This window comes from Thalia democratica, unplaced genomic scaffold, assembly GCF_965202585.1.
Source record: "Thalia democratica unplaced genomic scaffold, ktThaDemo2.hap1.1 HAP1_SCAFFOLD_836, whole genome shotgun sequence".
NCBI lineage: Eukaryota > Metazoa > Chordata > Thaliacea > Salpida > Salpidae > Thalia > Thalia democratica.
In genome coordinates, this window is record NW_028139796.1 from 29934 (window position 1) to 43917 (window position 13984).

At 27.3% G+C, this 13984-nt stretch overlaps 1 protein-coding gene across 1 annotated transcript; it reads right to left on the reverse strand.

The window, feature by feature from the left end:
- Positions 1-837: 837 nt before the first annotated feature.
- On the reverse strand, positions 838-9643 carry LOC145847156 (uncharacterized; the record flags this gene model as incomplete). The annotated part of the gene is made up of 9 exons (XM_082953532.1): positions 9518-9643; positions 5506-6738; positions 5217-5314; positions 4994-5143; positions 4493-4651; positions 3494-3647; positions 2919-3118; positions 1361-1621; positions 838-938 (listed from the first exon to the last, which is right to left on the reverse strand). Coding segments are annotated over exons 1-9 (2459 nt in total), but the record flags the coding sequence as incomplete, so codon positions are not given.
- Positions 9644-13984: the final 4341 nt, after the last annotated feature.

Sequence of the window (13984 nt, forward strand, 5' to 3'; positions counted from 1 at the left end):
GGTTGAAACTGAAATCATTTTTACTGTGATTCAACTACTCGCAATATACTTTAAATTTACTTTTGTATGATTAACACGACTGAGTAATTTTTTTAATAAATTAAACACTGTTTACTGTGGTAAGTTTTACTAAAACTTCGGTGTAAACTGAATGATATAAATATAATTTCAAAGACTAACTGATTCACTATTTACAAGTTTCTCTTATAACGTAAAAAATCAAGTAATAATAAAACAAAGATTTTTTTTACAGAATTATTATCACCTATATTTGTTGCTTTTACATTTTGTAACTTAAGTTTCATTATAAAAATTCTGTATGACTGAGTATTTAATTTCTTTTTAACTATCAAAATTTTGGGAAATATTATAGAATTGCATATAAATGCTTATTTACATTACTTTTGTTATATCTACAATATATGGTTAATGTAATTATATTAACAGTAAATTTATCAAAAATGCCCACAGCTATTAGGATGTTAATAAATAAGTTAGTTTTCATATATTACAAAATATATGTAGCCATCCTTGTACATTAGACATTACAGAACTATTATTGATAAAACTTAAAAATCACAAGAGCATTGAGCACTTGAATTCGTCAAAAATATTATTTATTAACAGTATTACGTTTATTATTTTAGTTATTAGCGTACATAGTATTTGATTAATGACTTTTACTCAGTGCTTAGTAAATTAACATATGAAAAACTTCTCTTAATACTACTTTCAAAATAACATTGTAAAAAAAAAAATTGCAAGTCCTATGATACTCACAAAGTAGTTGTTAAAAAAATATTTTTCTGATTCTAAATAAATACAAACAAATATTACTTGTGATATACGCAGGGGGCCGGGATGTATTCACCTTCTTCAATGCCTTCGAAAATTACCTTTAATCTCAATTTACCATTTGACTTCGTTCCGTTCGTTACCTTTGAAATATACGTTTCATAAATCAAAAAGCATTTATGTTTTATATATATATTTGTAATGATTACCACGCTGACAATAAGCATAACTAGCATTAGACTTAAACTTATATTGGTTGTTTAACATATGCTTATTAAAAATTTGATTATCATCAAAGTTAACTTTAAGGTAATTTCTATAAATGTTTAAATTTCTTAGTTTTAAATAAATTACCACGAAATACAACAGTCAATTAAAATACAGGTTTTTAAATTAATTAAACACTTTTTATTACATTTAATCGTAAGAATATATATCAAATTAATTTATCACTCTAACAACAAATAATATTTTTTCCTAGCATTGAATATTTGTAAAACCAATACATAAAATAATTGCATACAATTAATTTCATAAATATACTTGATTATATTGAAATGTTAACCTTCACAACTGGTATTCCCTTTTTCCACCACTTGGACTTCACTTGAATACTTTTTGCTTTCTGAGCCACATGCATGGCGGTTGGCGACGTGTAATCGGTTATCAGGTCCAACTTTCTCGGACGCCCATTTTGTTTCGGCTGCCCCGAACTTGCCGGGTCGACCTTTCGTGGACGTCCCATTTTTTTCGAGCTTTTTTCGATTTTGCCAAACTGAGAGACGCTTTTGGCGGTTTTGTTCAGCGCTCTTGAAGCGTTTGGAGCCTTCAAAATAATTAAAAGTGAGTTGTGAATGTAAATGAAAGTATTCAAGTTCATATCAACTGAACGTTTAACATGATAGTAATCAGTTTGACTAAGACAAATTTGGATTTAAATATACATACATCAATTTAGTCATGTTTATAAGAATGTGATTAATTAAGTTTGACTTTCTTGTTATTTGGATTATGTCTTATAAACATTTACATTGTTATATTTAAAATTATATACTTTTTGTAAATTATTATTAATAACGAATACAATCTATGTAAGTCTGATTTAACTGAAAAACTTATTATCTAAAAAATCAAAAACAAAAAATTAAGCGTTCTAGAGTGACTATAAATTTTGGAATTTGTTCTAGATCTTTTGACTTTATTATAAGTTTTTTTTCTAATTTTCATAATTTTATAAACTTATCAAAAACAAAAAACTTCAACTTATGAAACAAAAGGTGGTTACTGTAGTTAAAGAATTGTTGTTAAGAAAATGTATTTACTTTAAATACGTTTTGATGAACCACTATAAGCCTAATTCAGAGGACTACTTAAATTCTTCAGCATTGCTATATAGTAATAAATTTCGAACCAAAATTCATTTTGAAAAAATGCATTAAGCCATTTCGAAATGCACACTAAAATACCAGCAGAAAAAGTAGCATGCAAAAACTATACAAGCTAGTGGTAGTACTAGTACAATAAGAACGAGTTACTGTCAAGTTTGCTCGAGCAACAATAAAATCACATGATGTAGCACCATTTTTTACGACCGTTTGTAGATTGTGCGTGTTTTGAAAGATAATGGCATTTTACATTAACAAATTTACATATTGAATAAATCGCTACCTATCTACTCTATTCAGTAAAACCAAGTACAGTTACTTTTGTCTCGTTGTTAAACTAAAATACTTAACACAACTTTAAAATGTGACAGCAATTTAAATTTAATCCAAATTTAATAACTAAGCAATTTAAAGTAGGTTAATACTACAAGATTATATATTATTTTGAACGATGTATTAGCTAAAATATTTAAATATTATAACCTTTTGAACATTCTGTTCATTTAACTATTTTTTTATTTTTTTATTAGGTACAACTAAATATATAACACAAGTATTCATTTTTCAAATTTTTCATAAGAGCCATGAAGTAGAAATTAATAAATACTTGAAAATTTATCACAGTTTTTTCTTTAAGTTTGTAAACATTTCTAATAAAATATCAATTATACATGAACTAGACACATCTGAAATTTAGAAAACACAAAGAAAATTTTAAGTACTAATTTAGACACTTACAATATCATTTTTGTTTTTCTTCTTGATTGGACTTCCTGGTGGAGTGAGCTGTATGGAAGGTGTTTGAGAAAACTCCCCCAATTTTTTACGTTCTTGTTCGTACAAAGATGCAGACAGTCCCATTGCGTAACCCAAACCGTTCGCTACAAAATCATCAGCATACTTGCTGTTCATCTTTCGTTTTCTTTTGCTTCTACCTGCTATTAAACGGAAAAAAACATTGTAAGGTAAACAAAACAATTTAGGAAAACTTACTTATCAAAGGTTGATGAACCAACAACATGCAGTTAATTTAAAACAAAAGTACAGAAAAGTAAGTTTTACACCTACATAGTTTTAACGATTATTCGTTGCTTAATACGGTTTGAAGAAAATTACAGTCTAGAGGATTAGTTATCAGGTCGTGCTTTGCTACCACTGCATAGCAAGTTTTTGAGACAAAAATACTTTTCTGTAACAAAATGGTTAACAAAAGAAAAAAAAACTTAAAATATGTTTTTTCAGATGTAGCTGTAAAATAATGCAATTTTTTAAAACGTTTATATTTTTTGATGATAAACAAAAACAAAACTAACCAGTTGATGGCTGTTTACCAATAGCCTGACTTGCTGCTTTCAATTCTTCCTGGTATTTTCTATCTGCTTCTTTTATCAAACCCGGACAGTCCAGGTCTTTCTTCTGAACATACTTAACTTCGGACTGACATTTCAACTTTATCGCGTAAACAACCTGTTCAAATTAAGTAGAAGATTATACTTAAACTGCAAGTTTATTTAATACAAACCTTTCTTTAGCTAGTGCACTTTTTTGATAGGTTTTAAAAATGAAAAAATAAACTTGCTATTTTCCCTTACTTCATTAAACAATGTAATTACTATTTGTAGAAAAATACTTAAATGTTAAGATTAAGTGAGACTAAAACTATTTAAACATAACATCGTTCCCTTTTTATTTTATCTTTCAGTCTACATTTAAACTTTTGTTTTGTATATAAATTGTTAGCTTTGTCTGTTTGATAAAAGTTCAAAATTTTCTTTTGTCTATAAAACAACTTAATCATTAGTGCATGAATGTAATATTTTTGCTGGTAATGGTCAAATCTGATGTGACTCGATTGTTACTGAACAATTAAGTTCATAAATTCAAGTGGAATTAATAGCAACTTTTGAGATTTCCTAACATATATTCAATTATAATTCTGTTATGTATATGATTCAATGTTTAAAAGTTACATATTTTTCTTTTTCTGCCTTTTTCAAAACAAGTCAACCGCAAGTAACTTTTTCTGGTTAATCTGACCACCCAGGAGAAAAATGTGCCTTGTTTACAGAACATTTATGTTCCAGTAGAAGCTTATAATAAGCTCTAAAAACCCACCATTATGTATCTTTCTAATATTTTTGTATTTTTTTGAAAATATTATCTCATAAATAGTGATGTACCGGACCAAAATTGTGAGTCCGGTACATCACTACTCATAAAGTACTCAGTTTTAAAGACACATAAAAAAGTAGTTAAAATATATATACTTATAACAATGTTGTGTTGCTACATAATAACATAGGAAAAACAACCTTATTATCCAGCATATGTCTTCCTAACATCTCTTGTATATCTTCTTTGGTATATTTCTTACTTTTTGGTGACAATTGAGGCACAACAGGAGTTGCTGAGCAATTAAATGCTTTCGGATTTATCCAGTGATAAAGTTCTTTCAACTTCGCTTGGGATGACTGTTTAAGTTTAATTGTATTATAATAAAAAGTAAATTAAGTTACAAATTTTCTTTTTTACTTCTACACCTTCTATTTTTGGAAAAATAATTGTTAGTTATAAAATACGATCATCTAACAATGAATCTATATCCGCTGATTTTAATTTCTAGAATTTAAATACATAACTTTACTGAAACATAAATTTACTGATACTAAAACAAAATTTAAGTATTACTTAAATATTTTTTTTTATAACCTGATTAAATTATCCCGCTTTCAAAGCTTTAAATGGAAAGATACTTATAAGAAAAAGAGATTAAACTACTTGTGATACTACAAATGATTAAGCGTGTTAGTTACCTGCTTGTTATCATTTTGCTTTACATCTTGCATTTTCTTTTTTTTATCTTCCTGCAGCTTGTACAACATTTCAAACTTGTCAATGATGCCTTGGTAATTGACTTCCAGGTCTTCTAGTTTCTCCCATGTGTTAGCAGCTTTAGGCAGTCCCTGTGAAAATCAGTTAGTAATATATTAAAAATTATTGTACAAACTGAATTATTTTCAATAAAATGTTAATAACCTGCCACTTAACGAAGTATAAAGTGCCGTCATGTGTAACTCTCTTCTTTGACAGCTTTTCTGGGATGTGGGTGAATTTTTTGGGGGAATACTCTTCATCTAGAACAAATTCTTTAACTGTCAATATAATTTTATAAAAATAATACTAATTTTTTTACATGATTATATATTACGTAAATAATTAAACCTATAACAAAATTTAAAAAATTCACTTATTATAAAAGATTAACAATGGTGCAGTTATATTTTAAGAAATTTTGGAAACATGCAGGACTTAAATTTCAACTTACCTTTAGGTTCTTCAGCAGCTTTCTTTTTCTCCAGAATGAAAGCATCAAAATCTATTTTTTCCACTTCTTTTGTTGAGGGTTCTTCCATAGGTGGGGGTATTGGTTTTACAACTGGTTTGTGCATGGAAGTATCTACTGCTTGGTTGCTTACTACTAGAGGTGCACTTGTGACCTTTTCTTCTACATTTGCAACTTTATCTTGATCAGCATCTGTAGTTGTGGCAATTTGCTCATCGTTGTCAGCAGTTTCTGTGGTAGGTGGTCCACCAACATCAAATGCCAAATCATCCTTGGTAAGGTCAATTTTATCACCTGGGGATAAAAAAGTGTCTACATCTACATCTCCAAGATCACCTTCAGCTTCCAAGTTTGCTTTTGAAGATGACTCAAAGTTGCTTGGTTCAGGCATGGAGTATTGTATTACATTCTCTGCATTTTTCTGCACCAGTTCTTTGACTTTGTTATCTAAAGTGCTACTTTTTTTCAACAGTGATGTTGGTGGAGGTGAAAACTGCTTGCTGATCTTTTCAAAAAGGTTGCCGTGTGAAACAACTTTTGGAGTTGTGGTCACTGGATTTGTAGCAGACATTCCACTTGGTTGTGGCTGCTTTCTTATAGGGCTCTTTTCAAGCAATCTAGTAACTTTGCTCTTGTCCAACCTCCTCCTTATTTCAGGAGTTTTAACATTCAAACCACTATTCAGCATTTCTTTCAGCTGCTGAGCTTTTTCAGCAATGCTCAATCTGGGCTTACCCGCAAGTCTCCTGCTGGTCCTGCTGGGAGTCAATGGAGGGGTTGTGACCTCTTTCTTGATTTTAGGAATTTTATTCACGTCACTCTGTTTCTTTATTTGAACGGGACTTGCAGCTTCCTGCTTAACTAAAACCTTCTTCACCTTAACTGGAACTCGAGGAGAAATGTCTTCTTGACCAGGCCGTTTGCCCATTAAACCCTTTTTTTCCATCTGCTTCTTAATTGCCTCATTGAACCGAGCTATTAGGTCTTTGGAAATGTTGTCTTCGAGTTCCCACGTGCCTTCAGTTTTGGGCAAGTTCCTCCACTTTACTTTGTACATTGTTTTGCTGTTGAACACTTTCTTGCCCAGCAATTTCTCTGGCACTTTCCCATCAAACAACTTAGGAGTTTGTTTTTGGATGCTTTCCTCGTAATCGCGAATCAACTCATTGGGGAGGTGGGAAGGTGGCTCCCATGTTGACTCGCTTTTCGGATATCCTGTTGAAGATTGAGCAAAATTATACTTATGCTTGAAATCATAGCATAAGCATGTAAGTACTTAAAAGAATAGGTGTTTTGCAATCTTGTTAGAAACTAGGCCTTCCCATACAAAAAAAATATTTTATAAGAATACCACAAAGTTTTGCATTATTTGCCCTTTACCTTAAGCCTGTTAACTGATTAATCTACACTGTATAACAAAATATGTTATGCCTGGGTTATTAATTCTCTTTTTGTAAAGCTATAGTGCAAGGGCACAGGAGAGTCCAACATTTTTTTAAACTAAATTTAACATTAGTTTTCATGTCTAAGCTATAAGTATTAACTAAAAGTCAATGTTTTAAGAATATAAAAACTTAAATTAGTTTTTTAGATACAAACATTTTTGTGAATAAATTCTATACAAACGTATGAACCACTATTTATTTAATATCATTTATCTCTCTTGGAAATTTAAAAAATTATTAAAAACCTAGCTTTTTTTGAGCTAGAGACTTTAAAATTTTGGGAAACCTTCTTTTTATAGCTGAAAAGATTTTTTAGGTTGAAATGTTTAAAATTTTAGCAAATAAAAATTTTGACAAAAAAAAAACAAAAAAATACAGTATTTAATCAATTTAATGACTAGTAATGGACCTACTTTAATAACTCAAAGAAGATTGGTTTACAAATAAAGGAGAAGATAGATTTTTAGTGAATTAGTTTTTTTTTGCAGTTTTGTTTGGGCCTTTTATTAGGAACTTATTTAGATTACCGACTTTTATTGCTTATACCTCAAGAATCTTCTTTAGCAGTTAAAAAGGTTTGATAGTATAAATAAAGCTCTACTAAATAATATCACCTTGTAAAAAACAGGGTGGACCCTATATGCCCTTAAATTAGAATGATTTTAAGGATAATTTTTTATGTTACTCAAACTGTAAGTAAAATTTGTTTATACTTTTTAAATGATTAAGTGAAGTTTTTCTTTTGATAATTTTTATTTCAAAAAAAAAAAAAGTAAATTTGAATATAAGTATAAATTTAAACCAGTATAAGGACAATTTTTACATCAATATGTCATAGTGGGCCTGCAACTGAAATAAAAAATTGATTTTTAATAGGGTCAGATAGCTTAGATTCTACTGCATTTGGAGCTTCAAACCTAATAAAAAATCACTCTACTGTCTCCAGTTGGCAAAAATAGACTTGAAGGGTTTTTGTGTGAATCAAATCTTGATGTTTTTAAAATTATAAACTCAACAGTCTAGGAAAAAAAACTTCTTTAACATAAGGGTTTTTCTCAAAGCGTAAATTTAAAAAAAATATTTTAAAGCTTATTTTAATTAGCAGTTACATCAAGTTTTATTAGGTTTTTATAATAGAAAAAAGTATGTTATGCACTTTTTTGTTGTTAATTTGAGCATAAGCAAAATATACATAATAAAGTTTATCTCATTTTGTTGAGTTTTATTTGAGCTTGTAAAAATTTTAACCCTAAAACAACTTTAAAATAATTTTTTAAATTAAAACAATCAAAGTCAGTAGGCTCAGTAGGTTTCTAATCCAAGGTGCAAACAAAATGCAAAAAAAACTATTTCAGCAAAAATCTACCTACTCCTTTGGTTTTTGACCAAAATTCTTCAACTTTTCACAGAAAGTCCAATACTAATATTTAGATCGGTTGAATGAAGGAAATTTAAGAATTTTAACTATAAGGAAAACATATTTTTTTGGTATTTTTATCCACAACATTTATTTTTTGATACTTTTTAAAACACACTATTCAAAGTCTTTTAAACTATCAAAGGAACATTAATGAAAATTTGAGGTTTCTAAAGGGTTGCCATATCTTTTTGGTAAATTTTATCCAGGTTTTCAAAATTTCCTACACTTTTTTTAAAAATACACATTTTTGGGTCTTATTTTAGTTCAAAGTTAAGTAAGGTAAAATAATGTATAAATAGTATAAAAACATTGAAAATATACTGTAAAGTTACTTCAAATGTGTTGATTAATAAAAAAAAATTTGATGTCAACAAAAAAACTTTCTACATATGTTAGATGTTTTAAATCAAGTTAAAATTTTTATACTTAAGATGTAAAAATTGTTTAAAACTCCAAGCTTTTCCTGTTTCTTTTTTGGCAACCCTGTTTCTAGTTCAAAAATGAAGGAGAACGTATATTTTTAGTGATATTTTAATTTCCTAGAAAACTGATGATTAACTTGTTTTGCTGTCCTTCTGTTTGTATAGATTTTTTTCACAAAAACATCTATATTTAAAAATTATTTAAAATGAATGAAATTTGTACTATAAAAACTGATGTATAGTTTACTTTTTTAACTTTAATATTCCCTATATTAAATCTATGCTAAATTTAGCAAAAAAACAATCTAATAACTGTCCTAAATAACTTTGATATTAGATTTTTTTTATTTTAGTTAATAAAAATCAACAGATATAGTTTTGGGCTAAATTGAAATTTAAAAGCTTTTCAAAAATGGATTTTTGGACAAAATTTATTTTGTTATTTCTAAAAGGCAAATAGCAAACACTAAGTTTAAAATGGAACCAAAAACATATTTCCATTGATTTACATCACATTTACTATGAACTAAACTTGCAGTATGTTACCATATTTGTAAGCTTACAGGAAACACAACTTATTTTGAAAAACTGTCTAAAGAACTGTGTTTCCATGTGTTTTAGAACACGTTTTTGCTACTTTAAACTGAAAGCAACAACATCATTAAAAAAATACAAAATTATTGAAATTTACATATCAACAATAATACCTTTCCATTTAACAAGGTATTCTTTCTTTTTAGTTTTTGGAATAACCTTCCAGTCAAGAATTTTTTCAACAGTATATTCCTTTTCTAAAATTTGTCGTCCCATTTATGTTATTATTTATGATATGCTGAAGTTTATTATTCACATCGATCAATATATCAATATGAACATAACAATTGATCTAATTTTAGTTTTCAGTGTTTAGTTTACATATAAGTTAATTTTTTTGACAAGCATAGTAAAAGAATTTGAAAACATAATTTAAATGCAATATTTAATTTTGAAAATAAAAGAAATAAACTTCTCAATAAAGTTACTAAAATAAATTACCTAAAATACTCAAAAACAAACATGCTCATTAACTTTAATGTTATATTTGTTCATGAAGTATGGTTTGAAAACCTTGTGTGACTTAAACAACTGAAAAAAAATTTATTCAGATGCAGTATTTGAAAAAAAACTTTTTTCTCTTGGAAGCTAAATTAAATTAAGTTGTTAAAAACCTTAATTTAACACAATTAATTAAACTTCTTTATACAGAATAAACAAACACTATCAGACAGTACAACTTATTGATACATCTAAAGGCAGAAAAATAAACAATCATTTTTATTAGTTCATTACAACTCAATTAACTAACTTATTTATTTTACAATTAAGGGCATAGGGGGGTCCACCTTGATTTTTACAAGTTGATCTTATTTTATAGAGTTTTATTTGAGCTAACAGACACTTTTAAGTGCTTGAAAAAAATCAATTAATTTTTGAGATATGTGTAATCAAAGTTGGTGACCTCAATACGTTCCTAATAGAAGGCACAAACTAAAAACATGAAAAAAGACCATTTCACTAAAAATCTATTTCCTCCTTAATTTTTTTAGCAATCTTCTTCATGTTTTCACAGAAAGTCTATTATAATATTCTAAAAAGATTGAATGCAAGATTTTTTTTATTTATGAAAAATAAAATTTTTACAAAAAAAACACCTATATTTTTTTTATTAAAAATTTTTTTTTTTTTTTTTGAATCACAACATTCAAAGTCTTTAAAACTATAAAAGGAATGTTTCCTGAAAATTTGAGGTGTTTAGTTCAAAAAATTGGAGAAAAAGATAAGTTTTTAGTAGTTTTTTAAATTTCCTAGAAAATTGACTCCAAAAAACTTGAGGTCTATATGTTTTTATTGAAAACTTTTTTTTTCAATTACAATATTTCCAAAGTTAAATAAGATTTTTTTATTCTACAAAAATTTTGTACTTCAAGCTTTCATATAAGATGCAATGTTATTTTTAGTAAAAACAAATGTTTGACCCCCCCCCCCCCCCCCCATGCCCTTAACAACCAAGGGCATAGGGGGGTAAACTACCTTTTTTGGTTTTTAATTTTATTTTATTCAGTTTTTACTGAGCTACAAGATGTTTTTTACAGATTTAAAAAATACAAAATAATTTTAGAGATAGACTTTGACCGGCTATATCTCAAAAATTATTTTTAATTTTTTAAATCTGTAAAAAGCATCTTGTAGTTGTAGCTTTGTAAAAATTGAATAAATTAAAATTAAAAACCAAAAAAGGGTGTTTACCCCCCCCCCCCCCTATGCCCTTAAGGATAATCACTGTTTTTTTATTAATAGTTTCAAAGTTTTCTTATTTTCTTTAAACTATTCAAAAGTACAATTATTCCAATCTTTTTTCTTTATCACAAAACTAAATTTAAGGCTGAAAGTTGTACTTAGTAGTATCAAGTTATTGTAGTGCTTTTTTAAATGTGGTTTAAAATAAAAATAAAACATTTTTTTTTGGTGTATAACAGTCATATAAATTTTAATATCAAGTACGTAAATTTATTTGTAATTATTCAAATTTCAGGTTTATTATTATTATTTGTAAATTTCAGATTTATTAAGAATTTTGGTCAAATGGCTAACATAATTATTCAAAATTGCTAGTCTTAGCAATTTCTTTAAAATAAGCTGTATACTAGAATAACTAATAAAAAAAAAAGATTCATCAGGGTGGTAAAGAGCTTTAAGAAATGTCAGTTTTTATAATACAGGATTTAAAAATACAATTTTTCTTCACCCTCAATAGTATAAATTTTCAAATCCCAGGCTTTTCCGGGTAAAATAACAACCCTGCTTTGAAAGTCAGTCTAATTATGAAATATAATTAATATAAATTATGAATGATTAAAAAGGACCAGTTCAAAAATTATGTTACTTTGAATCTCTCAATGGCCTCTACTTTATTTAGTTTTTTATTTATTTTGCTACTCAAAAATTAAATGTAAAATTTCAAAATTATGTATAATCGGTTGGTGAGGAAATAAAGGCTTGGTCATTGAGCTATATACCATTTGCTTTCTTATACATTTGGATACATTAAAGCATATTTGTGCACAGTTGTCAGCGTGTTATTTTAAGACTGGTTTTGATTTTTTTTTTTAAGTTCTCTATCTTAAAACTTACCTCCCATTTAGAACCTATTGAAGGCTTTAACTTAGATAACTTATATTTTAAAAGTAACTTTTAATTTCAACAAGTGGTAAAAAGTAACAAGTAGCTTATCTAATTAAGTAACAAATAAGATTTTATTATTATTGCTTAAAAAACATTTGTTGCAAAAGGCCCACAATATCATCATATTGTGTTTACCACCATAGCTACCAGATTTCATCAGCAAACCACCACACTATTACTTGAGCATCTATATTTTTAAGAAATGCAAATGATTATTTAGTATTTACAAAATTTATTTATAAGTTTTATTTTGGTAATTGTTAAGTCTACTAGTTATTGAAATGAAATACAAATACTGCGTAAAGTTTGAAAAACATTTATTAAATTAAGTTTGTCTATCCATTAAACTGCATTGAAGTTACAAATATATGTTCTAATCATTGTAGAAAATAAACTGGTATTCTTAATTAATCCACTGTAAATGCAGTGCAGTCTAATAGCTTTTACAATTTGAAAACTTTCAAAATTCAAAACATAGTTGTGCTTGCAGAATTGTCAGTGTCTTCCTTTTTATTTTTTGTATTAAGCATTTGCATTGTATGTAAACTAAAAGACGAATGCAATAAAGTCGTAACGAGTAAACTTATTTACAATTATTTTAAATTTTAATTAGCTTGTAAGTGTAATTCTGTTAAACTATAAATTTACAAGTATACTACATGTAGGAGAGCTGGCAGAACAAAAGAAGTAAAGGGTTCTGTATACTAAATAACATTTTTTGTTTTAATTAAAAATTCTCGAGTTATAGCGTTGCTAACAAAAATCTTGCAAATAGGCATTATATGAATTTACTAAATTATAATTTACAAACAAATTGATAGAAATTCAAATGCTTTATAAAAAACATATTAGGTAAAAAATAAAACCTGAGCTTGTCAAAAATTACAAACTATACATTAAACTATGTAACTGTTTCAATATAGTGTGCCAAAAAAGTACGGGTTGCTCTTAACACTAAAAAAAATTTGTAGCACATCCTTTAAAAATAAAAATCACGAATTGTAGCTTTTCTAACAAGTGGTTTTTTGTTTGTTTATTTGTTTTATTTTAGATAAAAAATTAATTAAGCAACAGCATTTAGCTCAAACTATTTAGAGAAAATCAAGAAATACTCCAAAAAATCTTTTTGGCAGCTCTGGTTTAAAGTAGTTTAATACCAAAGTTATCATTGTGGCGATCAGAGTATTAAACGAACTCCCCTTTTTAACTTTGGCTCCAAAGCTCATTATTTTTTAGATAAATTTTAATCTAAAACTTTCATTGTACTTTTTTTTTCGTAAATAAAAAAAGCAAAAATTTTCTATGTCGCTAAAATAAAAGCGCTAGGGTAATGCACAATCACTAGTAGTACGTCACTACTAGTACGCATAAACAGATTTTATCCTGTGTTTTAGCAGAAAAACTTGTAAGGTTTACAATTGATACGGTTGTGGCCGCAGCCTGTTTTTAGTTTTAGTCATTTGTTCACTGACCTTTAATTAAAAAATACTAACTAAAAATAGATGGTCTGAGTCGAAAAGTCAATAACTGAAAATACAAAATTTGCTACGCCGAAGAGTTTTAAAACTTGTGTTTAGTTTTTATTAAATTTTGTAATTGTTATAGTGATGTTTATAGTAAATGTAACTTTTATATTAGTGTAACTTATTTGTAAATGTTATACTGCGTAAGTACTAAAAGTAAGTAAATTACAAAAGTCTTTTTATTTCATTGTTTTAATTAGAATACATAAATTACTATGAATTCTTTAAATTAAAAATATATATATATCAATTTTTATTAATATTATTTAAAAATCACTACTACTATTTGGTGTGACATTGAGTTTTATTATAATAACTTTAGAAGTAGAACTTAATCTATAATAGATGCATTTTGAAAACTGTTATGAGCACAATTATTTTAGTTTTAAGTTTTATACTACAAAATATATTTTTTGATATGTGTCAATC